This window comes from Melospiza georgiana, chromosome 1, assembly GCF_028018845.1.
Source record: "Melospiza georgiana isolate bMelGeo1 chromosome 1, bMelGeo1.pri, whole genome shotgun sequence".
In the NCBI taxonomy this organism is placed as follows: Eukaryota; Metazoa; Chordata; class Aves; order Passeriformes; family Passerellidae; genus Melospiza; species Melospiza georgiana.
The window spans coordinates 125,903,855-125,931,427 of NC_080430.1; the positions used below are offsets into that span (position 1 = coordinate 125,903,855).

Genomic DNA, 27,573 nt, shown 5'->3' on the forward strand with positions numbered 1-27,573 from the left:
AAAAGCTGAAGCTGGCAAAGATAAGGGTCAAGCAAGTTTGTCCAATGATGATTCCACAAAAAGATATGAAGCTTTAAAGGACTCCCAGGTCCTAAAAGACTTGAGCATACCTTCCTCCATCAGATCAGACTTTGAACATGAGATGCTACTTTTTGCTGCTGGATGACATTACATGCAACCTGTATTTTCTTTTTAACAGCCTACACAGATCCAGATCATGAAACTACTAATCTCTCAAGATCTCCAAGCAACATTAATATATCTATGCACCATTGCATATTTATGGATCAAGTCGTGTTCCAGCCTATTCCATACAAAGGGAAGTTCTCCTAAATATCAGCATGCTTAGATAAGCATCCAGGCTCCTCATTCATATTACACAGCAAAGTAAATAGAATGAGTTCAACCATTCATTTTACTGAAATATAAGATAATGGACAAAACCGGAAAGACCTATCAAATGCACACAAAGTCAGGCAGGCATTTTTCCTGATTCTGGTGCAGTTGATGTGATGAAAACTACAGGGGGAGGAAAGAAGTACAGGTTTAAAGGAGCAAAGTTTGAAAGATATTGAGCTTCATCTCTAAAAGTAGACAGGAAATGAAAGAAAGGAAGGGGAGGAGGTGACTGGGTTTTTTTTAGTTTTATGTGGGTTTGGTTGTTTGTGGGTTTTTTATGTTGGGATTTGTGGTTGGGTTTTTTTAGTTTTTTGGTAAAGAAAGCACACCTCCACTGATTTTAGTAACCAGCTGCTCCAGAACTGCACTGTGCCACAAGTTGCCTCCTCCCAGTGTTTGACCTGAAACAGAACATCAGTGCAAACTCCAAGAATAAAGCTTTACACTGTTATGTGAAATCTAAGTTTAGCATCACTTCCTATTGCACAAGCTAATTCACCACACAGCTCATTTCACAACTGTAAATGTCAAACAAAAAAATACATGTACTTGTAGCCATTCTGAGTGCTGGTCATGCCCTAGTTTAATGGATCCATTGTGTTTAACAGATTAGTCTGGTAAACTTTTCAAGCTTTATGGTTAAGGACTGCTCTAGCTGGTACCCAGGTTATTGTTACACCAAATTTAGCACATCACAGCTCAGCCATCAGCAGAAAAAACTACTCAGAATAACTCAGAACTTAAACAGCTATGAATAATGCAATCCACAATTTTTCATTCTGGTAAAAACTTGACCAGAAGGTCAAGTTGAACAGGTGGAAGTTGAAACACTGCCTTGCATACTGCTAGTCCTCAGTTGTCAATCCACAAGTGTGCCCTGTAGTAGGGAGCTGTGATACAGCATCATTACTTAGAAGCCATCACATCCCTCAGAAATGCTGCTGGCACCACCTTGCATGAAGGGCAACGAAGGCCTCTCCAGTAATATCACCATGCAACAGGAAGACTAGAGAAGTTATTTTACTTGCCACTTGCTCTATCCTTAATTCATCAGTTTTCCCTTGTAAAAATATTAAAAAGTCTTCTCAGCTCCTCTTGACAAAACACAGAGATCTGGCATTGACTTTTGTATCCCTCTTCTCATATTCTCACTTTCTCAGAAGTTGCTTTTGAATAGAAAAATACTCTTCATTGGGGATGGGAGGGAAGTATGTTTCTGGGATTCACCAAGGTGAAGCTTGGTCTTGAATTGCAAATAAGAAACAGAAGCATACTAAAGACTTCATGTATCAGTGTGCTAACACAGAATGAAAGTCTGCAAATTCACTCCAGTAAAGCTCTCCCTTTTGCCATTTATCCCAAAAACACTTCCTCACTACAGAGGAAGTACTCAGCATGTCACTGTGCTGATTCCGTTGACGCTCAAGTTGTTTTCCGTCTTATACAATCTCCAGAAATCTGTCATGCCAGAAAACCTGCACAGTGACAGGCACAGAAGCCAATCGAAACCACTCAGCTTCAAAGCAGCAACTCCAACAGGTTTCACTTGCTACTGTTCAGAAATGTGCAGAAACTAATTCTCCCTGCTCACCACTGCTCATGAACCATAGTACTCATGTTCATCTGCAATTCACACACCAAGGTAGCAAAGCAGGATGCCCCAAATATCCTTTAAGGTTGGTGTAAATTTCCCAGTTAAAGATCTGGTCAGTATCTGTGTTTTACCATAGAATGGTTTGGGTTGGAAGGGAATTCTAGTTCCCCTGCTAGGGACACCTTAAACTAGATCAGGTTGCTCAGAGCCCCGCACAGTATTTCCATTGGAACTTTCAAACGTCCAGCAGACCACCAAAAACCTCCAATGTTTTGAGGAATCAAGCATCCAACACCTCTGTGGACAGCCTGTTCCAGTGTTTCACCTTCCTCATCACAAAAAATTTCTCTATATCTAGTCTGAAGCTACCCTCCCCTTGAGTTAAAACCACTACCCCTTGTCCTTGTCACAACAGGACAAGTCTGTTGCCATCTTTCTTATAAACCTCCTTTAACTACTGAAAGGCTGCAGTAAGATTTCCCTGGAGCCTTCTTTTCTCCAGGCTGAACAAGCTCATCTCTCTCAGCCTTTCTCATATAATAGGTGTTCCACCCCTCCAATGATTTTTATGGCCCTCCTTTGAACCTGCTTCAACAGGTCCAAGTTGTTCCTGTTCTAGGGAGCATAGAACTGGATACAACACTCCAGGTGGGATCCCATGATATCCAAGAAGAGGGGCAGAATCACCTCCCTTGACCAGCTGGCCACTGCTGCTTTTGATAAGGCCCAGGATGTGTTATGGCTTTCTGGGCTGCAAGCACACACTGTTGACTCATGTCCAGCTTTTCATACACCAGCACCAGCCAGCCTAAGTCCCTCTCTGCAGGGCTGCTCTCAATCCCTTCATTCCCCAGCCTGCACTGATACCACAGGTTGCCTTAACCCAGAATAATTTACAGGAACAAATTACACACTTAAGAGTGAGAAAACCTGCAGCTCAGAAGTTGGTGTATTAAGCAATGCACCAACATTTGCTTGGGGAGAATTAGGCAGAAGGCTCACCTACCATTACAGCTTTGCCATGAGAGCACCAATCTCCTTCCTTGCAGGATCGCTGGATTGTTAAAACCAAGTCCTCAAAACAACATTTGAACCTGAAGGACTCCCATACATACACCAGGAAAACCATTAAACTCCTGCTTCTTTACAGAAGTGCTTACTCTGTATTGTCCAACCAGCTCAATCAGTGGGTTAGTGCAGCCCAGCACAGAGAGGCCACATCCTGCAGTACATGCAGCACCTCTCTGGCCCTTGTTACGTGCCTGGTGAGCAGCTGGCTTTTTCCTCCTCTGATATTAAACAGAATTAAACAAGTTTATATTGAATGTCAGCACTGCTGGAAATGAATAATCAAGAATGTATTTGCAGCAGACCACTTTCTGCAGAAAAAGTCAACTGTTGGAGACACCACAGTCCAAAACAGAATTCTTCTCCCTACACTGAATCAGAGATTCCTCCAGAAAACCAAAAGCAACTAAGTTGACTGAGATTAACCTGAAGGGCAGAAAAGCAAAATTTGTTTGCATCTAAAAATCAAGACTATATTCAAAAAGAGCACTGCACTATATTCAAATTCAGTCACTGCATTTCACTTTTCCCAAGAGGAATACTACTACCTGCTTAGTGTCCACACTAGTTCTGCTATATCAAGTTTTAACAAGTTCCATATACAAAGTTCAAGTAGCAGTTTCCAAAGTACAGACAGGTGTCTCTGTTGTAGCTCATCATTTACTACAAGTGCAAGGAAGTTTAGAGTGGGTATCTAAAACACATCTTTACTGCAGTTAAGGACTGTTGTAGTGTGCTGTAATAGCCTGTTTTAAACTTCCGGGTCCCTTCCCCAGGTGTGCCAATACCCCTCTTTCATTCCCCCCCTCACCCCCTGCTGGGCTGTCAATCAGGTTTAACATTCCAGCAAGGCATAGTGTGGTTCATCACTTTCAAAGGATGCCCCTCAGGCCCAGAGGTCATTGGCCTGTCTGGATGTCATCCTCCCCTGAGACCCTGCCCCTCTCACCTGGTTGGTGGCTCACCTGTCCCCTCCCCCTGCCCCGGGAGCTTAAAAAGGTAATCAGACCATGTGCTCGGGATTCTGTTGGAGCTGTTGCCCACGTTCAGACCTCTGTAACCATGGAATAAAGCTCTGGATATAAACCCTCCAGCAGAATCCATCTCCTTTCTCTTCACCATTCGCCTGAAGCCTTCTTCCTGAGGTAAACGGAGTTCCTAACAAGCCTGGACTTGTTCAGCTGCCCAGCTGCAACCACCAGCAAGCCAAGGTATCTCTGGGGTGATACACCACACTTGCCACCTTTCGCCCAGCAGCAAGGGTCAGACTGGCCCAGGCACAATCTAACTGGTAATATTGGGATTCTTCTTCCAATAAAAGACTGCTTTATTGGAGAAAATAACAGTAATGTTTCAGAGTCTTCCCCTCCTTCCAAATTATTGCACTTACATCACATGGCAGTAGCAGCCAGCTAGAAGTGCAGTAGAGCTTTTGGCAGTTAAATTACATAAACAACGACTTCCATGACCCACAGGATCCCCCAACAAGCTTGGGGCTGAGGCCCCCACACACTCTGAACCAGGAGCTGGTGGAAAAAGGTACTGTGCAGGGATCCAGCCATGGCCTGAGCCCTGGAGGAAGTAGAGAGCCAGACCCACAATGTGCTCAGTCTTGTTCAATAGGAAGATCAGGGATGAACACCTGCTTGGCCAACAGCAGCACAGCACCAGTTTGCCATTTCAGACAATGGGAAGCTGGGGTTGTGACCGTCTTCAGATGTCCAGACAGTTCTCTTTGGGGTCCTCTGCAGGAACTTCTGTTCCCTGCTCCTTCAAGTGTCTGCAGAGGTGGTGACAGACCACACAACAATGCTCTGAACACAGCACATGGACCCATCCCTTTCTTGAGGGCCCAGGACATACTTGGGATACCAGAGCTGCACAGGGGCCCCTATATGGCATACTTGGGATACCAGAGCTGCACAGCACCTAAAGAGGCTGCCCAGGCAACAGATAAAAAGGCTTCTCACAATTCAGAGCACAAGAAGGTAAAGCATACCTGCCATGCAGGGACTAGAGCAGTCTTAAGAGAAAGACAAGTCATTTCAGGTCTTTCCTTTTACTCAAGAACAAACTCCCTGTTAAAAAAACAAAAACAAACAAAAAACAGTTTTGGATATTGCAAGTAGCTTACTGAGGAGACGAAAGAGAGCATGAATGGTGCTTTTATGAGCTCATAGCTCAAAGCAAAGCACATTGCAGTAAAACAGCTTGTTTTCCTTCTGCCAAGACAGTGACATCTGGCAAGAGGAAAGTCAATATTTAAATCAGGCTCCATTCCCACCCCATGCCTAGGCTGGTACTACTTCTGATGCTCCTCAGAGCTGAATGCACGTCAGCTCTCAGCAAAGGCTCTTCAGGGACTGCGTGGCGCAGGTTTTGGTGCTATGGAAACGGCCAGCACAGCGGCGTGTGAGCCACTCACACACACCGAGCCTGTGTGTGCAGGCACAGAGCTAACCTCTGCAGCAGCCATCAAAGCAGCTCTCAGCACTCAGCAGGGTAAAAACAGTGACTGATCTGAGGGCTTTCTGCTCTGCCTTCCCCTGCTTTTCCAGACTCCTCAGATGTAGAGATGTAGGCAAAACACTTTTGAGATGTGCTGAAGGGATTTCTCTTCTGCGTAACAGTACAGACACCAGAGAGAAAGGTGCACTCCAGCCAGTGGGAGCTGTGCCCATTTCATAACCCAGACCCTTCTTTTGAGTAGGAAGTACTGGTTCCTACTTAAAGGACAGCTTCTTTAGAGATGCTTATAGGCAAGTCCTTGTACAGCCCCATTCCTGGGACCTGTGTGAGGAAAAGCAAGGGACATCAAAACTCTAATGTACTCGTGCAGGTACTGCAGGGTGTCAGTAGATGCAGTTCAATGAAATGGCCTTCTTCAAAGGCAGCCTGTCGTGGCAGCAGCTGCAAATGTCCACCACTGTGTTATTCCCAGGGACTGGACTGCTGTAGAACTCTGCAGTGCACATCAGGGATGACTCGAGTAGAAGCATAAGGGGAGTTTCTTTCAAATTCTGCTATCCTGATCAAATTAATCAAGAGTTTCTAATGTCATGATGTGATAAACATTTAGGAGAGAACAAACAAAGAGGCATGAGTAAGATCACTTCTTGCTCATCTTGGGAACCCTGCTAGTAGTTTAATTAAAATATTTTAGGCAAAAAGTAAACAATGCAAAAGAAACAGAAGCAACATCCCCAATGCTCATAACTGAAATACACAGCTTTGCCAGGCTAAGGAGCAGTTAAAAAACATTACTTACAAAGCTTTGTTTTCAATCTTTTTGAGTTTTTTCTCATGAGCCAACATCACTGCCATACATGGAGTCCAATCCTAGCTAAGCACAGGAGGAGCACCTGTCTGAAAACCCCAACTCCAGCCCAGGCTGCCTCCCTTGGCACATCTTTTCATCTCTGTCCTGGGGTTAGGGGGCTCTGATGAAGCACCACTTCCCTCTAGCTGCTAGACAAGGGAAAGCTAAACAGGAAAAATACCTGTTCTTCTGCCTCTGCTTGCCTAACCCACCACCCCCAGCAAGCTGCAGGTGCTCCCCAGGCTCTTTGTTACTCCACAGTACAGCACAGGCATTGCTAGTGACAGGACATAAGCTTTGAGCCAAGCTTGCAAGGGCCCCAGGACTAGAGACTTGTCAGGCTTGCTCTGTTTCTATCCCTCCGAATTTGCCTGTGGGTTTGTTTTACTTGGTGTGTCTCAGAGTAGAGACAGAGAATGTGAGAATACAGGCATGGTACAAGTAAGGGAGCACCGGGCTGACAATGGAGATCCCATGGCTATAAGAAAGTCATCAGTCACCAGTGGAAATGTGCAGCTGGACAAAGCTATTTTAGAGATAACAGAGAACAAAGGAATAATATCTAGCATATATAAAAGGCACTTTCTATAATAGATTTGGATGAAATAAAGAGCTTGCAAAGCCATGAAAGAAACAGCAGATATGTAAAAAGCAAACCTAACAGAAGGATTCCAGTGGATCCTACAGTGAGGAAGAAACCACCACCGTCCTATTCCTCCCAGAGGAGTCACAATATGACAACTTGCTCTAATACCCCTGCCACCACCAAAATGATACCAACAAGCCTCAGAAGCCAGGGGAAGGATGAGTAAACCACCAAGAAAAAGGTGCAGAAACTAAGTTTGTATGTTAGCTTTATTATTACTAAGACTTCATCTGCATAACAGTCTTTTTCTAAACTAATTATTGAATTAGACTGCTAAAATTTCAATCACACTAACAATAAACAGGTTTTCTTTCCATGTACACACACAAAAAGTGTGCTTCCTCTTTATCTATGAAGTTTTTAAGCACAGTACACATTTGTTGTTCTGCTGGGAGGCTACAGGCAGGACAGGGGCAGTTCAGAAGCCTGTCACTCCAAACCACAAGTGTCACAGCATGTACCTACAGACATGTTCTGCAGAACACAAGTGTCACAGCATGTATCTACAGACATGTTCTGCAGAACACATGTGTCACAGCATGTCTATAGACCTCAGTTCTGCAGAAAAGAGAGCATTCCAGGCTTGGCCAAGGCAGCATTTGCTGGGCCACTCCACTGTCAGTCAGCATCCAAGGACACTTACTGCTCTGCTCTCACACTCTGGAATAGAGAAGTCAGCTTGCAAAACAGGAAAGCTGTCTCTTTCAGTGACAGCATTCACACCACAGCAGTAGTGCTGGTTTCTCTCTAGATAGCATCAATCCACCCCTTTCTGCTCAGGAGCAACCAACAGCACAGTGAGCATTTTTCCACACACCAGCATTTGCTGGCAGCCAGCGCTGTGCTGCTCCCCCCACCCCAGCCAGGGACAAGTGGCTGCAGACTCCTGCAGCTGTACTTGTACTTGCACTAGCAAAAAATCCATACAGCCATCTACACCTCTGCCAGAAAGAAGTGTTTTCATAGCAGGGCAAGGATAATCCAGACCAGTTAGCCTGACTCATGGTATCATCCTGCCAAACAGCCAAAGCCAACACACAGCTATATATTCTTTCACTTCTGCTCCCTTAACTAGAGGCAGAGGAAAAGGAGGAAGACAAGGAAGAAGAAAAGACAGCAGTGACACTGAACCTTCAGGAGAGATCCAGATTAGAAAGTTCTGGTCTGTTACTGCAGCCCTTTTGAAAAGAGAAGGCTTGCAGTAGAAAGCCTGTCCTCCAATACAAGGTTTTTGAGTGAAGGTTCCCAATCACTCTGGCTAACACACTCAAATATGAGTAATTCTGAAGACACTCTCCACCTTTAACAGGAGAGAAGACTGTCCCTCTGGAGACTTAAATTGAAGCTGATACAGAGTGACTGTGTTGGCTGAACAAGAGCATTTCAATTTAGTGCTTAATCTCACTTAATGCTTGCTTTCCCTTTCAGTCACCCTTTGTTTGACATTTTTCTGCTTACTCACTGCAGGATATTAAAAGAACAAGGGTAAAACCCTCCCTTCCTCCATATAGAAAATCTCAAATTAGAAGTGCCCACATTACAAAGACTTCAGTGGAGAAAACAGTGGGGTCATCATTCTCCTACCTGGAGCATCTTGTAAAAGCACAAAACCCCCACACCCATCGGGTGTCTACTGCACAGGGCCCAGCAAATGACACTGTTGCTCTCTCCTATTAAATTAGGAAGGAGGAGTTTGGATTATTTTCTTTTGAAAATTGGTCAAGAAACATTGGCTTTCAAGAACACTCCCTGCACTGTATCTGCTGCCATGGAAACATCACTTCTTGAAGAGATATAGCACATATCCTCCCTTACCTGCAGCAATGTCCAGCACCCTCAGGAATCAGCAAGCCACAAACAGCTCACTGATTTTAAATGGCAAATCTAGGCCCCTGTTTTCCTTTTCTCTATACTGGCTGAGGGACTTCCTGCCAATAAAAACTGCCAGGACATCTTCCTGTTAAAGGAGCAAACAGTTGTGAAGAAACAGGACAAAGCCTTTACAACACTCAGGTAGCCAAAGCAGATTTTGGGATGTCCTTACCTAGTAGGGTCAGCACATGGCAGAAAGCATCAGAAGCCCCAACACCCACCTCCTTTATAACCCAGCTCCTCCTGGGACTACACTGACATCTGGCTCACAAAGCAGACGTTGTTAGTCAAAGGCTGCTGTATTCAGCAGCTGTGGAAGACAAGGGGAAAAAAATGTACATACAAGATAGACAGGAGCATGAATAGAGATATGAATGACTTAAAAATGAAGAGAGATAACATTCCCAAGGCTGAGCAGTGCAGTATGTGGTTACTGACAGCCCTTGCAGATGGAAGGGGCTGAGCTCTGCAGCCTCCAAGCACAGTTCACAGCAGCTCAACAGCACTCGTGCCCAGGCCAGGAGAGGTGTTAACATATGGCAGCCAACTTTCAGCCATGAAAACCAGCTGTTCCCACTTCAGCCACAAAACATCCAGATCAAGCAGAGCAAGGCACTTGCTCAACCTCCACCAGCACATTCTTAAACCAAAGCCAAGTTGCAGTGCTTTATTTTAGGCCAGAAATGTCAGCCTGGGCCTCCAAGGCCTCCCATTGCTTTGGTGGGCATTCGCCGAGGGAGAAAGAGGGAACTCGTGGGCTGCTTCAAAGTGTGGGAAACTGGAATAAAAAGGAATTGCATCGGTTTCATGTTGGATTTTAAAAGCCCCGAGCAGTTACAGCTTGGCCTCATTGGAGGATCAAAGGATCCTTAGCTAAGCTTTCCCTGCACCAAAAGGGTGAGAGCAGACCTTATTCTGCCTGAGTGAACGACTGCATTGACTGCTTGGGACAGCATTCATTGTAGGGAACAGGGGAAAAGATCCATGCATACCACAAGCAACAGATTCTTTCCACAGTTGGAGCACTGGGCTGGCCCCTTCTCCATACCCTACTGAAGTGGGTGTGAGCACGAATGAAGAGTTCAAGTTACCCTGCAATGCTCCAGCACTGCAGAAGGCAGGAACAGCTGACACTGCCCACCCAACAGTTGTGCATCAGCTGCTGCAGCGTCCCTCCAACACAGCACACTGATCCCCCACATCTCTGTACCTCATTCATGCACTGGCTGAGAGAGGAGGACAGCAATGCCATCAAATAACTATGTAATGCCACCTCACTGCATCAGGACCTTCAGCCTGAGTCAGAACAGGTTTCCCCCATCAATACAGCTTTTCTTGCAAAAGCAATGAAAACCTGCTGCTGTTCAAGGGACCTACTCATGTAAGTCTTCTGATATTTCTACAGTCTTCAAGTCACTGTTACAGACACTCAGCTCAGTGAAATCATTCTTTCTTTGCAGTTCCCACAACAGCTGTCCACTTGTATTTACTTACACGTGTTTGATTTCACAATTGCACATTAAGTGGAAAAAAAAAAATCATACTGACAGCAAGTACCTAGTGATAAGAAAACAAATAAAGCAGTAGGAAAAGGTGCAGCTTTGTCCAATAGGACAGTGGGGGAAACCTTGTCCTACTGCCAGCAACAAGTTCTTTCTGCACAAAAAAGAATATTAAAGTCCATTCTGTCAGCTCCAAAAGTGCAAGTCAAGGCTCCAGGAAAAGAAAGGCTTACATAGTTTCTCAAGAAATCACATGTAGTGTTTGGGGACTCCTTTTAAGTACCACAAAAGCCTGAAGATTTTGAAATACGCCAGATTACATAAGTGAAGTGTTGCTGAAGCATAAGAGGAACACCTGAACACAACACTGGAGATGGATCATCAGTTGCCAGATAACTGCTGTGGTGCATGTGTTTGTGAGACTGCTCAGTGGCAGTCTCCTCATTCAGAACACTGCTTCCACTGTAGGGGCAGCTTCATCCTTATTTTTCCATCCTTATTTTTCCAAACTGTACCAGCACCAGCAGTAACAGTGGCAAGTCAGAGAGAGACTCATTTTGCAAGCAAAATCAGGTGTGGTTGTGGTTTGGTTGTTTTGCTTTCTTTTGGTGGGGGAGAGTAGGGAGGAAGAAGGGACAACAGCATCTTTGTGAAAGCACAACTGCAGGTATTAATCTATTCAGCAACTGAGTCCATACAGTGAATCAGATTTTTGTTCATGACAAGTTAAAGCAAAGCAACAGAACAAGGGACTCCTCATCTCACAATAATATTCTATCCATTTGGCTTGAGCTGACACTACTGCCTTGGTGTCTGTAATCACAGAGCAAGAGACTCTGAGTGCTTGGAGACCCGTTTCCAGAGCTGTTGGAGTGCACCGAGAATCACATGGAGCCATCCAGCTAGTCCAAATATCCCTTCACTGAAAACAAAGACACTTCAAGTGAAAAGTTGCTCAGTGATTCTGCTGCTAGGCTAGGAATAACATTTTAAGTACTGCTACCAAACCTGACTGCTCAAGAGAAAGGAGAGACTTAAGCAGGTTCTACACCTGGACCATTAGCCTTGTCTAGTTTGGCTGCAGTCTTGACAATAACCTAGATTTTCTTCCTACCTCCTAATTACCGCTATCTGAGAAAGCTGTCACCATAACAACAGAGTGCAACCTCTGACTCGATATTTTAAACAAATTAATTTCTGTTTGGAAGTGGTAATCCAGAATGTTTATGCTGGCACCAGAGACAGGACCTGATGGCCTGGACTTTAACCATATATGTTGGCTTTAGTGAGTAATAATATTGTATCATTAAGCAGTTTCCAATGTAAGCACTCCAGTTTGCCAAGGAAGGTGGTCTTTGAAGTCCAATTGGCAGGGTATTAGAAGCCTTTAATTAACTGGCACAAGTGTGTTGACTATTCTAGATTTTTCCACTGTACCTGCAGATCTCCATGAAGAGGAAACAACATAATCACTCCAAAAAGAGGCAGAGGAAGAAAGTGTTGCACCACGTTTGCTCTGTAACAGTCCCTTACATCACACTAGGTACACTATTCTGACAAACATCCTGAGGTGCAATACCCTCTTTGTACGAAGCAATTTATAACAGAAATGAGTACAACAGCAAAACAAGCCTCTAGTAGGTGTCAGGACTGTCACTAAAGTTTTTCAAAAGATCATGTTATTTTACTTTCCTTTCCCATCATTAGTTGTTCAAGACCCTGCAGTTGCAATAAAGACCTCTGCCTTTTTTATAGCAGAGCCTCAAGAACTTGGAGACAAATACTGAAATCAGTTTTAATGCTCCTGCAGTTGGAATTAAAACTCTGAAGCAACTGACAGTCATGCTACTTTCTGGCACAATTCTGTTTGTTGGAACCCAAGAACAGGGTTTGGGGGCTGTTTTCTTTCCTTTTTTGGGGGGGGTTGTTGTTGGGGGTTTTTTTTGTTTTGCTTTTAATTTATACTGATATTGAAGACACAGGACTTCAAAATGGTTGAAGGAACCTGAGGTGATTCAGCCCCTTACCAGATTACCTTCTGCTCAGGCAGAGATGGCCTAGCCTTTTCTGTAAATACAGAGAAACTCAGAAGGCATTGTTAATTGTACAAGTGTACTACACAATCCCTGAAACACTTAACTGGGAGCAAACCAAGGCTGGCACCTGCTCAGCTGGCAGAGCACAGAGCCTGACCGTGCAGAGTAAGGGGTACATTCCCAGCAGCTCCTGCACCTCCAACATCCCAGCTGCCACAGGTGCAGGCTTCCTGCCATCCCCAGCATGCCAAGCAGGAAAACCCTGAATGAAATCAGCCCAAGGGCACAGACACTGAGCTGGGCCAAGCAGCCCTGCCAGCTTACTGCAGGTAACTTAGTGACCCAGCCTGCCCTGCCTCATCGAGAGGACAGCAGCTGGTGTGTCGTGCAGTACCACAAAGGCTCCAACTGATTCCTGAATGGGTTGGATAAATGCAATACACCTCTGTGGGATAAGCTTATACAGCAAGAGAACGTGCTTTGCTTGCGTTCATGTCAGTTTCCATCAGGGCACCAACTATTGTCTTGGGCAAGCAGTCCCAAGGTTTTTGGGTTTCAATAAACCATGAAGTTTTAGGAAGGCAGGCAGGACACCAGTCTTCCCAGGCAAAACGCGCACCAGTGAAGCACCACAGAGGCGCCGGCCCTGCTGCCGCTCAGCGGCCGGGGGACAGCTGCCCAAACAGAGCTGCCAGCTGTGGAGCAACCCCGGCTGGAGAGAATTAAAAGGGAACAAACCCGGCGCACAGCGCTAGTCAATCGAAAGTTGCACACTCGTATAATGGAAGAGCTTTACTTTTACTGCAGGATGAAAGCAGAAAGTTTATGGTGCCCGCGAAGCGCCGCGGGAAGGCCGGGATGCGCTGCCCGCGCATCCGCGGCTGGGGGGCCCGGCAGCCGCCCCGCGTTCCGCAGCCCGGCCCCGGTTCCGCATTTCCCGAGCCCACGGCGGCACAGCCTTGCCCAGGCCGCGGGCAGAGCCTTCCGCACCGCCCCGGCCGCAGCGCTGCCCGGCCCGGCTGGGCTCTGAGCAGGGCAGGGCAGGTCCGGGCCGAGCAGCGACGGCTGCGAGAGCCACCGCCGTCCCCGCCGCGCCAGCGCCGCCCGGGGCGCAGCGGCAGCGCCCACCCCCGCCCTACCTTGGTCCCTCGGGGGCTCCATGGCGGCCCCGCGCCCGTCCCAGTGCCCGTCGCAGCCGCCCCAGCCCGGCTCGGCTCGGCTCGACGCCCGCCCCCGCCTGGGTGGCAGCGGAGGCACCGCCCGTGCCCGCGGGGCGGGGCCCGCCCGTCACTCAGCGGCGCGGCCCGCCCAGGTGAGCGAGCGCCGCCCGCCCCGCCCCGCACAGGTGAGCACGGCACGGCACGGCACGGCACGGCACGGCACGGCCCGCCCGGGGGAGCGCGGCACGGCACGGCCCGGCCAGGGGAGCGCGGCACGGCACGGCACGGCCCGCCCGGGGCAGCTCAGTGCGGCACGGCCCGCCCAGGGGAGCGCGGCACGGCACGGCACGGCCCGGCCCGCACGAGGGAGCTCAGCGCGGCACGGCCCGGCCCGCCCGGGGGAGCCGCCCCGAGCCTGCCCCTCGGTCGGACCCTCACCGGCTGTACCCCGGCTCCAGGGCAGCGCCTGGCTCTGCAGTGCTGCTGCACCTCGGCTTGTGCGGGCTGACACCGCGTGACACCGGCTCGGGGCGGAGAGGCACAACCAGCCTGCTGCCCGCAGCTGGTGAGATGGGCAGGAGGAAGCTGCCACCGAAGAGATCCAGTTCACAGAATCAGTTAGGTTGGATAAGATCTCTGAGTTCACCGAGTCCAATCTATGACCAGCTTGTCAACTAGACCATAGCGCTAAGTGCCAAATCCAGTCTTTGCTTAAACACCTCCAGGGACGGTGACTCCACTACATCCCTGAGCAGCCCATTCCCACGTCTAATCCCCCTTTCAGTGAAAAAGTTCTTCCTAATGTCCAACCTAAACCACCCGAGCATAGCTTAAGACTGTCTCATCTTGTTGTGCTGCTGATTGCCTGGCACAAGAGGCAGATTTCTATCTGGTCACAACTTCCTTTCAGGTGGTTGTAGAGAGTGACCAGATCACCCCTGAGCATCCCTTTCTCCAGGCTAAACAACCGCAGCTTCCTCAGTCACTCCTCACAAGACTTGTGCTCCAGACCCTTCACCAGCTTTTGTCCTTCTCTGGACATGCCCCAGCACCTTTGTGACACTGTGGAATCTTCCTTCTGGTTGTGTATCAAAACATACCCACCCACACAAATTGTGATGCATTACAGAAGTTTAACTGTGATTTTATTCTCACTTTAGAGATTGCCCTGCAAGATTCACTAGCATTTATACCAGGCAAGCTAATAACCGTGGCTGCCTTAAAGAGACTTCAGCAGCTGAAGAGAAAACCAACAACTCTTCTAGCTGCAATCCTACCTGCAATCACAGCTCTTTCTATTAAAATATCTTTAAGTGCAGAGTTTTCATTATGCATTTTGACCAGCAGGCTGCCTTACCGAGAATATTAAGCTACCAAATAGATCTTTGCTTCACCCTTTTCAAATCCCTGGCCTTGACATCTATGGATTTGATTGTTTGAAAAGATCAATGTTTGTGCAGAATGAGCAGCAAGGCCTCCATGGCAGGGCTGTGTGAATAGCCAAATTGTCCCCAGCGTTCAGCATGCACAGTCACATGCTAAAGCACAGCACAATAGAGAGTCATGAGGTGCCAACTCAGAATGTCCTTGCTTTGGATAACAAACAGTGGCAGCAAATCCAGGTAGTTTTCGATCCACAAGGCAGCTGAGGAATGTGAGCTCTTGCTAGGGAAAAGGAAAGCATGTTTATATTCTAGGATATGCATAGTTGTAGCAGGAGGTTGTTAGAGTGATGCCATGAAAATAGAGAGTCATTCAGAATATACCCTGCATGTTTATATTTTTTTCCCAGATATATGACTCAACACAAATTCATCCCGCATATCTCAGATATGTTTTATGGCAGTTTCAAAAAATAAATTCAAATAGGTATTTGAGAGACTACATCTGCTTCTATTAAAAAACAAACAAACAAACAAACAAACAAAAACCCAGATGTTTTTCCCCCACAGAACTCCACTTGAAGTCCCAAGCTTTCCCACTGACCAGCTGATATGTGATATATTATCTGTAATCACAGTGGAAGAATATCAGTACAAATAAAATTTGTCCTCCTTTGCAGGTACTTTCACTACCAGCAGGCCTGCAGATCTGATATGCCTTTGAATAACCAACCTGCAGAGCAGTGAAGCTGTCAGCAGCTTACTGCTTCTTGTAGGGGAAGGGACATTTCACTAGCACATCCATAAAAGCGAGAGCTAGCCATCAGGAAAGGACTGCTACCTGGAGAGCTGATTCAGTACCCTCTGGTAGTGGCACTCCCTCCATCCCTCCTCAGTCCGGGTAGAGTAGAGCACTGCTGAGTCACTCACCACCCACCCAGCTGAGGAACACCCTGTTCAATGCAAGTGCAGCCTGAATGCACGGTTTTGCTCCCAGTTTGCTGAACTCAGTGTCTAAGCTTAGAAATAGCCTCTTCCCAGTCCTGCTGGATACTGTGCTGCTCAATTTCCCCCGCAGCTGTGGCTCTCTCAAAGTAGCAATGGGGTACCAGATCCCAAGCAGGTCCCCAGCTGTCCTGCCCAGAAAAAATTTAAATACAAGAGACACAGTTAAAACCCACCATCTCCAAACACAATGATGAATACATCATTGCCTTTTTCCTCATTGTCCTGAGTAGCAAGGAGATGGAATTGTAACAAGCATCTATTACTCAAACTGAAGCCTGTGAAAAGGTGTATGAATGTTGCCTACAGGCTCCATTCATGATCACAGAACATAAACCCATGAACTGAGAAGAAATCTATCCTGAAGGTCCTCTTGTGTCAATGGAAAAGGAGAGAGGTGTAGGACAATGGGACTAGGGGTGTACTGAGCTCAGTGCCTGTGACTTCTGTTTTCTCCAATCAGTTATAGCAAATAAAAATAAACACATGCATGTATAGCACTCTGGTCTAGCAGAAGGTGTCCTTGTCCACTTTAGTGCCATTGGAACTAGATGATCTTTAAGGGCCCTTCCAACCCAAGCCATTTTAGGACTCTATAGAAGGCAAGCAATTAGAACTTTGTATCACCTAAATACAGGACTTAAAAATACTTTGTCCTGGGTGGTATTGGGCCTGTCCTGTGCAAGGGATGTTTATTGCCAGAGAATATGAGTAGAGCAACAAACACAGAAACACCTGACATTATGGCTGCATTTCACATTTCATTTCCCACTCACGACCCTAGGCCTTCCCAGCATTCTGCCATACTGATAGGCTTGGTCATCCCCTGTGGAGTCAGCCCTGTTTTAAAATACATTCCCCCTAGATCAGCTGTTTATTGAAAATAACCTGGCAAGGCAGTCAGAAGTGAATAAAGGCCAAGGTGTCAAAGCATTAATACTGCTAAAGTGAATGTATATTGAAGAATATACATTTAAGAGTAACTTACATTTTGTTTCAAAGTGCAGCAAAAGGGCACCATTGGCTTAGCTTCTTCCAAAGCCTGGAATGATTTTATTAAGCTAAACCTCTGTTCAACTACCTCTTCTAGGCAGAGAATGACGCCCTTATTTCCCATAAACCTGTCCCATGCTTAGGAGGAAATACTCTGCCACGGGATCGTGTGACAGAACATCCAATGTTCATGTTTAGGATCATGTTCAGAACCTCCAATGGAAATGGTTCCAGTGCATATAAAAAAAGTTCACAGCCCCAAAAGAGTGTGACATTTTGTTTTAGTGAGAGAAGAATCTTGTTGCTCAGCTGTGCTCAGCTAAGGACATTTATAAATATTCATTGTGATGTAGCTAAGCACCCCATTCTCTGGCTCACCTTGTAGCCCCTTCCTCATAACCTCTGGCTTGGGCACTCTCTTGCAAAATAAAAATTCAAAACCCCTTTAGCAGAGGACACATGTACATTCTGAATCACCAGTACAACAGGCAAATAAAAACTGTAATGAACCTGTATTTACCATATGCCAGGTGAATATCACTGGGATATTAGTGGAAGGAGAATAGACAAGCAAGCACACTCCCTCCCTCTACATTATTGCCTGATGCACCAACCCTGAAAGCACTTAACTGGATCAAAATCCTGGCATCCAAAGAGGCGCATACATTGGATCAGAAATGCTATGCAATATGTCCCTCCTGAGGAAGCATTTAAAGTCCCTGAAATCAGATCTGCTTATGCCAAATCAGCTGCACAATCAAAAAAAAAAATGTTGAATGTGTAAGAGCCTTTTTAGGCTGGTATCATCTGACTCACAAGCCAAAGGGTTTATAGTTTTTAATTATGTTTTTCTTGCTAAAACTCTTTTGTGGAAAATAAATTCTTCATACCTCTTAGTGTCTGCAGGTCAAGATCATACCATGGTACCCACTGGGATAGATAAGCAGATGCCTAGTGGGATTCTAAAATCCCATAGGCTCCCACCTCACCACAAGCAAAGTGCAGCACATTGCTGAAAATATCTGTGGGTGCCTTTCCACCTCTTTAAATGCCTGAGTGTCTCCAGGTCCAAGGCCACTTTTGAAACCAATCCTGAACTGGTTAAATGTTGAACACTCTGCAGTTCTAAGCATTTGAGTGAGACCACATTGAGGCCAGGGCTGTTGGAGATTACTCCAAAAGATCTTGGAGGTCTTCAGCTGAGTAGACCACCATAGAGAAGCCTCCACGAGCACTGCACAGTGGTCAGCTGGCTGTGAGACTGTTGTTTGTCCTGGGCCAAATCCCAAAATCCTTACAGGAACTAGACCTTCCATCAAAGGACCAAGCTTCGAGTGCCTACATGAGCTTGTTTCCTGGAACTAATCGGACTGGGTGCATGCAAAAGCTGTTAACTGGGAGTTTGCACCCCCTGCCTATAGCAGCTTTCGGCACCCTCTGTGTACAGCTGCTAGCAGATGCAGGGTAAAGGCTTGGGGTGGGAAGTAAACATTTTAAATAAATAAATAAATAAGTAAATAATTCTAATCCTGTGTGAAATCTGCGACAGGGGCACTAGAGGGAGGGCTAGAGCACCACATGAGTTTGGAATTTGCACGCCTTGTTTATTTCATTATTTCCCAACGAAGGAAGAGTACCTATATGTTTATTTTAATGAAGTGCCCAAATCTCCACACAGATCTTATTTTCCATGAGATAGAGACAAGAAATTGAGCATAGATGTGCATACAGATACATGAATGCTGTAAATGTATATCTAGGAATACCTCATATTTCTCTTTCCTCCCCTCTCCCCACCCCTGCTACTTTCACTTGTGAGCAGAAATGTTTCTAACTTCTCATTACCTATTTATCTTGTACAACTGTCTTTGATAGCATTTGCTCAATTATAGCTCCAGGAATGATGTGATAAACTATTCTCAAGCCTTCTAGCTGTTTCCAGTTATGACATAAATATATTGATTGGAGAGCACATTTTTTTCACCATGCATCATCATCTACAGCAAGCTTTATTGCTGTAGTAAATATACTGTAGATAAAGCCTTAGCTAAACTGAATCCATAACAATTAACTGCTGCTAATTAGTTAGTCACAATTATTCCATTTCAGAAAATAGATGAAATGGAACATTTTCTCATTCTAAAATTGATACTGGGAATAAAACGAGGTCATGTCTTCAGTAACTCATTACTAAATTATTTTTAAGGTTGCAGTGTTGTACAGTTACTACATGATAATTAAGAACCAGAGGATCTAGGTTTAAATTGTAGTTAACTTTCAGTATGCTCTTGTGAGATGACTATGTACTACCAGGGCCACTTTATTACTGGCAAGCCAAAACACAAGTATTATTTAATACTTTTTAGAAGCAGACAAAAAAAAAGAAAAGCAGAACTGGAGCCAGAAGAAATATGTAGGAGTGTAATTACAAGGTTACAAGGGAGAAAAAAAGCAATGATCCAATTAAGTAAAATTGCTGCAAATTGTTTATGTATTTTACAGGCAGAAGAAGACTAATGGGAAAGCCTGCTTGCTTACATAACAGAAGCTGTAGGACTCCAGCATTTTGAATTCCCTCAGACATTTTTTCCTTATCCATTTTACAAACAAGAAGTCAAGGCTCATAGTTCCTCGATAATGTAACATCTAGCCTGTTGAAGAGACAAAATCTGTGTTTCAGGCTTCTAAGTATATAGCTGTTTTCATTGACAGGCATACCACTGAGCTAGATAATGTAAAGTGAAAATAAGAGCAACAAATTGGACTATAAACACTGAGATTAAACTTTCATTCATCTCATTAATATTTTACTAGTAACACTGTCTACTCCCTGCTGCCATTATTATAGTGAGTAGGCAGTTCCATCACAGTCTCACTTAGAAATGTTTCCAGTAAGAGATGCACAAATCAGATATAACTCATAAATGTCAGTCTTTCCTCCAGACTGTTGTGAAGCCAACTATGCTACATGTCTTAACATAGTTCCTACCTGATCTTATAAAGCTCACTTTAAATCTCCTTGCAAGAATCGTGCCTTGAAATTTCCCCAAAGAAGACAGACCATACTCCCAATTTCAGTCACAGCAAAACAGATAAAGCAAGTCTCCTCCCTTCTTTCCCCACACCATATCTATTTGTTTAAAGAAGCACAGAGTTTATCCAGTTTCCCAGAGAGCCTAAACCACCACCAGAACTTTTCAAAAATGGGGCAGCCACTTCCCTGCCCATCAGCAGCAAGGAGGCACAGAGGTGGTTCTGTGAAGTCAGACACCAGTCAACCCCCAGCCCAAGCAGGTTCCAGTTTTAGTTTTTTCCCTTCAAAGAGAAAATGGCTGTACTCATTTCATTTGCAATAGCCTGTAGGGTTTGTGTCTGAATTATACATTGCTGCACGTGCTAAATGCAAGCAGGAAGGCATCCTTGTTTGTCTGTGCATTCACTGAGGTTTGTGCTTGTAAGCAGTGATAAAGGCACACTGCAGGCTGATGGCAAGCAGCGCACATGCAGTTACCTGCCCACTAACCCAAAGGAGAATTTATGACTCTTAAAGGAGTACCCTGCCCTCCTACAGCACTAGCTGGGCCACATATGGATGTTTTTGCCTTCATTCTAAATTTGTATCTCTCAGCTCCTTCTTGACCTCAGGTTGTCCTCAGTTCACGCTTTGAGACTTTCAGTCTCAGTCCTCACTGCAGCAGCAGCTCTCCAGATCAATATACAGATGTGAATTGGGTGAATAACTGTGAAGCTCCTGTGTCTGAGAAATTCTCCCTACTCTCCCACAACTGTATTTTTTCATTTCATACTCTTCATTCCCATTACTTCACTAAATAAATAGTCTGAGTTTCTCATATGAATCTGACTAACAGCTAGACTTGGTTTCAGTACAGATTCTGTTTCCTTCATGGCAGCAGAGGCTGTTGACTGTGTACTTGGCAAGACAGCTTTCATTTGTTACTTTGGGGAAAAGTCATTCCAGGCACGTGGAAGTACCTACCCCACTGCAGGGCAGGACCCCAGCAAGCAATCCAGAGTTTTGGTCACAGCCTTGTGCTTCTAAATCTCCTACAGGTGGGTGCATTGAGCTCCTGGCTCCAAACAGGGACATGCTACACATAATAAAACTCACTTTGCACTGCAGTAAGGGGTGATACAAGGGCAAACTCCTAATCCATTCTGTAAAGCCCTGGGAGAATGCAAAACACAAGAGGGGGTCTGAGGAAACAGCTGATTGCCTGTTCTTCCTTCTTCTGTTGAAAGCACTTGAATGTACTCCCTTTCACTCAACCAGAAATCAAAGCATGACAGCCCCCCCTACACCCACAGACATCTCTAGGTGCTGTAGTTCAAAGACAAAAAAGGGTATGTAAGTTCAAAAGCTGTAAGGCAGCACATCCTGCAATTCACAGGTTCATGATAATTAATCATTTAATTGAGGTATTCAGAGGAGTTTTATGACCAATATGTTGGTTTGCTGAAGGAAACAAGCATGGGAAGGGTTTTGTGGCTCAGCCTGGAGCCAGACCCTGCTTTTCTGGGTGAAAAACTAATATTTGTGGCTGTTGCCTCAGAACACTAAACTCTCTATTTTTATTTGTCTTGTGAAAATGGTACATAATGGTATCTTCAGTGTGCATTTGACTTAATGTATTATCTACTGCTGTCAACATAAAACAGCCTATGACAAGGCCCATAGTTTCTTTTGCAGCTTTTATATGGTTTATCCTTAGGGTTAATAAAGTAAATCACTATGTGGCTCTGTGTCTCCAGCCAATTTCAGCATTAAGAGGAAATATCACAGATAACACAGCTAATTCTGTTCTTCTGTGTACCAAGACACATTCAGAGTCAACTCACTGGTGTGCAGTTTTCACTGTTATCAAAACAGAAAATGAAAGGGGAGTTTAGCATGCACACTGAAGAAATTAAAGACATGCTGCACATTCTTTTTCTTTATTGAGTAAAGCAGTAAAAAAGAGGCTTGACTAATGGTGAAAAAGTAATTAACTTTTGAAGATGCATCCTGCTCCTGTGAGGAAGCTTGATTTTGTGCAGAGTATTTCTGTCAAACTAGAGTCTCCAAGTGCCTTGCAGTATTCAATATGTTAGCTGAAGAACTAAATAATGAATAAGGGCAGGGGAAGACAGAGCTTTTAGAAAAGCTCTAAGTGGTCATTTCTTTCATATTTAAAGAGGATGTACACTGCTTCCGCTCAGCCCTTCCTCAACCCCCCTTCAAATAAAACCAAAGCAACAATCCTCTTAAATTGGCTGATGGTGAGTACTCCACCTATTCACATGCTCCATCTCTCTGCACAAATGTGCACACAATAAGAGAAGGTGTGGATGTTCAAGTCAGTTTCCACATGGATGATTTCTTGGCTTTGACTTGCCTTAGCTGCATGACTCTTGCAGCGACCCATTTCTGTGGCAGCTGCCACCTCAGTGCCCCTGCACTGTCTCCCTGTCCTCAGACAACATTTGGAAGGTGCCTGTAATTATTTATCAGGCCAGGGAAAATGCCAGCACCCCCCACGTGATGTTTATGAGCTTCCCCCCAGAGCACCTCCAGGCTCTGTGCAATGCATTTTTACAGGGGGTGTGGTTCAGCAGTCTGGTCTGCTGACAGTGAATTCCCTCCTTGTTTCTCCATGCATTGCTTGAAGCTTCCCAGCCTGTAAGCCACATGGATCCCCCGCCCCCATCAAAACAGGGGGAAAGGAGACACCAGCAGGCCAAAGAGCAAAAACAGCCCTTAAGACAGCAGCTGGAGGAGGACATTCCTAGAAGGCACTGCCAGAGACAAAAAAGGACAAAGCTCCAATAGCCCTCTTTCTCGTGAAGCTTCTTACATTGCTTGTCCTTATTTACCTTGTCTTTTCTTCTTTATAGTCAACAGAAATATAAATTCTAAAAGAATTGGGCAGGAATGTACCCTTTTACAACCTTAATGAGGTGTATGTGCTGGGCATGTAAGCAGTGGTAAGTGGCCAGACTCCAGCCTCCTTTTTGCACTGCTAAAGACAAGATAAAGTCTTCAAAATCATGAAAATGGTTTTTTAAATGGCATTTGATATAATTCTGGTTTTTTTAACTTTCTTTTCCCATCAAGAACCTTGAGGGAGCTTCATGCCCTCAGACTCACCTTTCTGCCTTCTGGGCAGTTCTAACACAGTGCACACCTTCATCTGTGGTCATGTGCAAACTGGAGTCAAAACAGCTGAGTTAATGCTACTTCATAAAGAAAAGAAGAAAAATGGAGGTGAATGCCATACAGAATCAAGAACTGGGAGACAGTGAAACTTGGGCAAAAAACCCCAAATATTACATTTACATCAAGCTGCAAGACTTGCTAACCACAAATCTGGTGTCTTGTGCTCAGCACTCTTTTTCCAAACCCACTAGTTACTATTTTTATATCACTCCTACAAGCTTATTACTTGCAAAACAGTGCCAAATTCAAACAGAAATGCATTTATTTTGTGGGCCCAGTCAATCACATTGCACCTTTAGTTGTGAGGCTGCAATGAACAGAGACATATTTGGTTATTCTTATTAATTTTTTATTAGTGTGTATATATATTCTTGCACAAAGCTTTAGAGCACAAAGCTCTTATGGGGAGCAGCTGAGGAAACTGAGGTTGTGATCTTATTGCTCTCTACTCTCACTGCCAGAAAGGAGGTGGTAGTGAGTGCCTTCTCCCAAGTAACAAGTGACAGGAGGAGAAGAAGTGACCAAATGCACCTGGAGAGGTTTGGATTGGTTATTAGGAAAAATTTCTTCACTGAAAGGGTCATAAAGCATTGGAGCAGGCTGCCCAGGAAAGTGACTGATTCATTATCCCTGGAGGTATTTAAAAGATGCATAGATGTAGCACTTGAGGACAGGGTTTAGTGGTGAGCTTGGTGATGTTAGGTTAATTATTGGAGTTGATGATCTTAAGGATCTTTCTCAATCTAAATGATTCTGTGATCCTGTTCCATGGCTCTGTGGAGCTCTCTTGCTGTCCATCACCCTGTTGTGTCAAGGCAGGCAGAAGGCCCTGCTGTGCCAATCCCTGCAGCCACTCCAGGCCAGCTCTACAGTACCTAAATCTGGGATTTTCAGTCATGCAGCTGAAGAGCAAGAAATTGAATTGCAGGTTGTCATCTAGATGTGGGGCAGCAGAAATACGGACTGCAGGTGAGCCCTGGGCTTGCACAGCTACACATAATCAGATCCTGAACTAGTCAGGGCATACTCCACAAGATATGGCTTTAGTGGTGAGTCCAGTATGCAAAGAGGTGTCTTTGTTTGTGGTAGGGTACACACTGCAATGGGAGTAGTCCAAATAATCTCCACAGGATATATTACAGCTGAGTTCAGAGGTGATAATCTCCACAGAGCATATCACAATTGAGTTCAGAGCTGAGTTTATAATGCAGATCAATCTGACAGCACTTGTTCACATGAAAAATGGAATTAAAATGGTGGTTCTAAATATTTCTTTAGATTGTGAGGTATCTATCTGGAAGGTAACACCTCTCTCATATAGCTTGAGAATTCATGTGTGCTGTGCCCAGGAATTCAGGAATGCCCACAAACCAGGAGGGATGGATTTGAGCTTCAGGGCCCCCATTCCCTTCTCTTGGAGCTGGTGTGGTATTCTCACAGCAAAGGCAACAGGGAAAACAGAGACCTTTGCTATTATGACATTGCTTTGCTAGAACGTCATGAGGAAATTTACGTGTGACATTATGTGACAGCTGAATAATGCTTTTAATAAAAACATAACCCAGTCAGTGTCTTCAGCCTGCTGACTCTGCTTTTCATAACACTCTTTATCAATGTCAGGAAGTTGTCAAAAGCTATAAATGTGCTGAAGAAAAGTGCTAATGTCGTTCCTCGAGCCTGTCATCTACATAATGGGAAAATATTAACATGGAGATATTAACACAAGATATTTCTTGCTCTAAAGGTGCAAGGGTTTTAACTCAACGGAAGTGTTGAGAAAATGTAAACAGATTTTTCAACCAGCATGAATCAGTATAGTTGATATTGACTTCAGCTTAGACAAGCTGACTTCTACTGAGGATGCAATATAAATATTGACAAATTTGCTATCATTCATTGGAAATAATGAGCTGGGCAGAAACAACTTCAGCATGTGGCCACACAAGGCAATTCAGTTTCACCTGGGTTTTGAATTGAAGGCAATTTTAGAGAATGTGGTTAAATTGCTCTCTGGAAAGCCCGAAAGCAAGTCAGGGTGCTGCTCCCTGGAGCACAGCCAGCAAAGCTGAGCCCTCACCAGCAAGGAGCTGGTGTGCTGAAAAGCCTGGACAGGATCAGCTCCAGGGCAGCAATAGGCATCAGACACAGATGGGTGTCTGCAGCAAGTCTGTAGCAACAGGACACGTACCAGGGCAGGGCAGGATCTGGAGGAGCTGTGTCAGTGTCACAATCACAGCAGCACCATCCAGGGCACAGGCACCACTGCAGCACAGCAGCACAGGTGGGGCCAGGGGTAAAACCTCGGCTAAAAACAGCTCCCAGGAGGGCAGGCCTGTGCTTCTGTGTGTCTTCACAACAGCCATTATCAGTGGAGCTTGGCTGACCTTGGATATAGCCAGCTGTGCTCCAGCAGGGGATTTGCCCAGGGTCCTGGCAAGGAGGTTCCATTTTTCCATCCCTGTTCAGAAATATAATTTTCTCCAACTTCTCCTACTCTCTTTGACAGATATCAGTCAGAACTGCATCTCATTGGTATGAATTAAAATTTTCACAAGTCTTCAGCAGGCTAATTGTTGAGTGACTTCACAATAAAAGAAGAAAGCAAGTGTATTTTAATTTTAAGAATACATCTGGAGGATTAACAGACAGGTTTAGATAGAGGAAGAACTTCTTAACATACTGCTTGCTCTTCACAGGGAGTATGAAAACCAGGAGAGGTCATCCCTGTAAATAAAATAATCCATTTAGAGGAACTGGTCCATCCGTGGTGAAAAGTCACACAAAATACATATTATTGCTGCAAATGCTCCCCCTACTAAGCACATCTACCACTTTGGGGGGATCATGCTGTAGGAGTGGCTTTAATGTCTATTAAATGTCTATAAATGTCCATTAGGCTTGAAGTAGATGGGCAGCCTGGCAGCTTCCCTTGCCAGGAACAGATCTGCACATCAGTGCAGCACCAGACAAAAGAGCACATGGAGCAAGCTCTCCTTCCTCATTCTTCTATACAAATGGTGATGCCTCTGAAAAGAGAAAAAGTCTGATTAATGTGGCTGCTTTCATTTTATTAATTTCATGCAATGTACAGGCACAGATAAGTGTGGTGATAAGAAGCAGTAATGGAGAAGGCAACGAGTACATGGAGAGCCAGAGAGGGGGCATGTGGACCAATTATAATATTAAATATACAAACTTTTCAGTGCTTGTCATATTGCTTAAATATTTGGAGGTGAGAAGTCACATGTTGGAGATGGAACATGTGTTAGGTTTAAAGAAAGGGGAAATTAGAGAGTGTGCAGAATTAGGCAGGGAAATCCTCACCCAGAGATTAATTCTGATGATTCACAGGACTCCTCACTGGTGGAGTAACTCCCCAGAGTCTGCCATGGGAAGAGGGAGCTGCTTGCCTGCTTGTGGAGGCCAGCAATTCCCTGCTGGACCAGCAGGAATATGATATCACTTATCTGCTTCTGAGGATGGAAGGAGACATTTACAGGGACCGAATTCACCAGAGAGCAGCAGTGTTGAAGCAACCACTGTCAGATAATTTGGACTAGAAATGACTGAATGTCCAGGGCTCTTCTTCTCTAGACAAGGCAGTGGACATACCATGTGTGATGGAATGGGAGATCAGAAAAACCAGGGACATTTTTCTCCACCTTCATTCAACAGATTGCAAAGATCCAGCAACAGATCCCCAGAGAAGCTCTTTCTCAGCAGCAGCTGGTGCAACCTGAAGCCTGGATGCTGCTGGTCGGTGTTCAGCACCTCCAGGGAAACTACATCTCTGCCAGTCAAGATCAGTATTTGGAACATGCTGTCTCTTTCCATGGGGCAGGAAGGAACTACAAAGTTTTAGCTGTAAAGCAATACAGCTCAGGAGTATTTCAGGAATAAATATTCGAGAAGATATGTGAAATTATGAATGCAAGAGTGTTCAATCATTCAGCTTTGAACACTTACAGAGTTAGGCCTGTATTTCTATGTGCAAAGCCTAAAAACCTGACTTCGTTTATTTATTGATCTAGCAATTTTCATCTCATTAATTGGTAAATTGCTGTGAGAAATGAGCAGTAACTTGAACTTTTCTGAACTCCCACATATTGGTTGCTCTAAGCAAGATCCAAGTATGACAAAGGGGCTTGTCACTGCTGCAATATCACATACAGAATATGTGAAGAAAAAAAAAGGCAAAAGTATGTGTGGAAGGAATTTTTCACAATTAGGAAACCTTGAAATAGACTGTTGGCCCTGAGTTTGCCAGAATGGAGAATCAAATGGATTTAGTAAAAGGCAAGTAATTCACAGTAATAGTGTCCCATGTTTCCATCTTCACCTGGAACAAAAGTTTTTCTAGCTCATAGCAGGAAATAATGGTTC

The 27,573-nt window shown here is 44.9% G+C and overlaps 1 protein-coding gene across 4 annotated transcripts in view; it reads right to left on the reverse strand.

Moving 5' to 3' along the window:
* The window catches only part of TPD52 (tumor protein D52), a 125,362-nt gene extending 111,692 nt beyond the window's left edge, over positions 1 to 13,670 (reverse strand). For all 4 annotated transcript variants that reach the window (XM_058025974.1, XM_058025967.1, XM_058025959.1 and 1 more), the window contains exon 1: positions 13,576 to 13,670. In XM_058025974.1, the coding sequence (XP_057881957.1) occupies positions 13,576 to 13,597 (22 nt within the window). In that variant the 5' untranslated portion in view covers positions 13,598 to 13,670. The remainder of the gene's footprint in view (positions 1 to 13,575) is intronic.
* Positions 13,671 to 27,573: the final 13,903 nt, after the last annotated feature.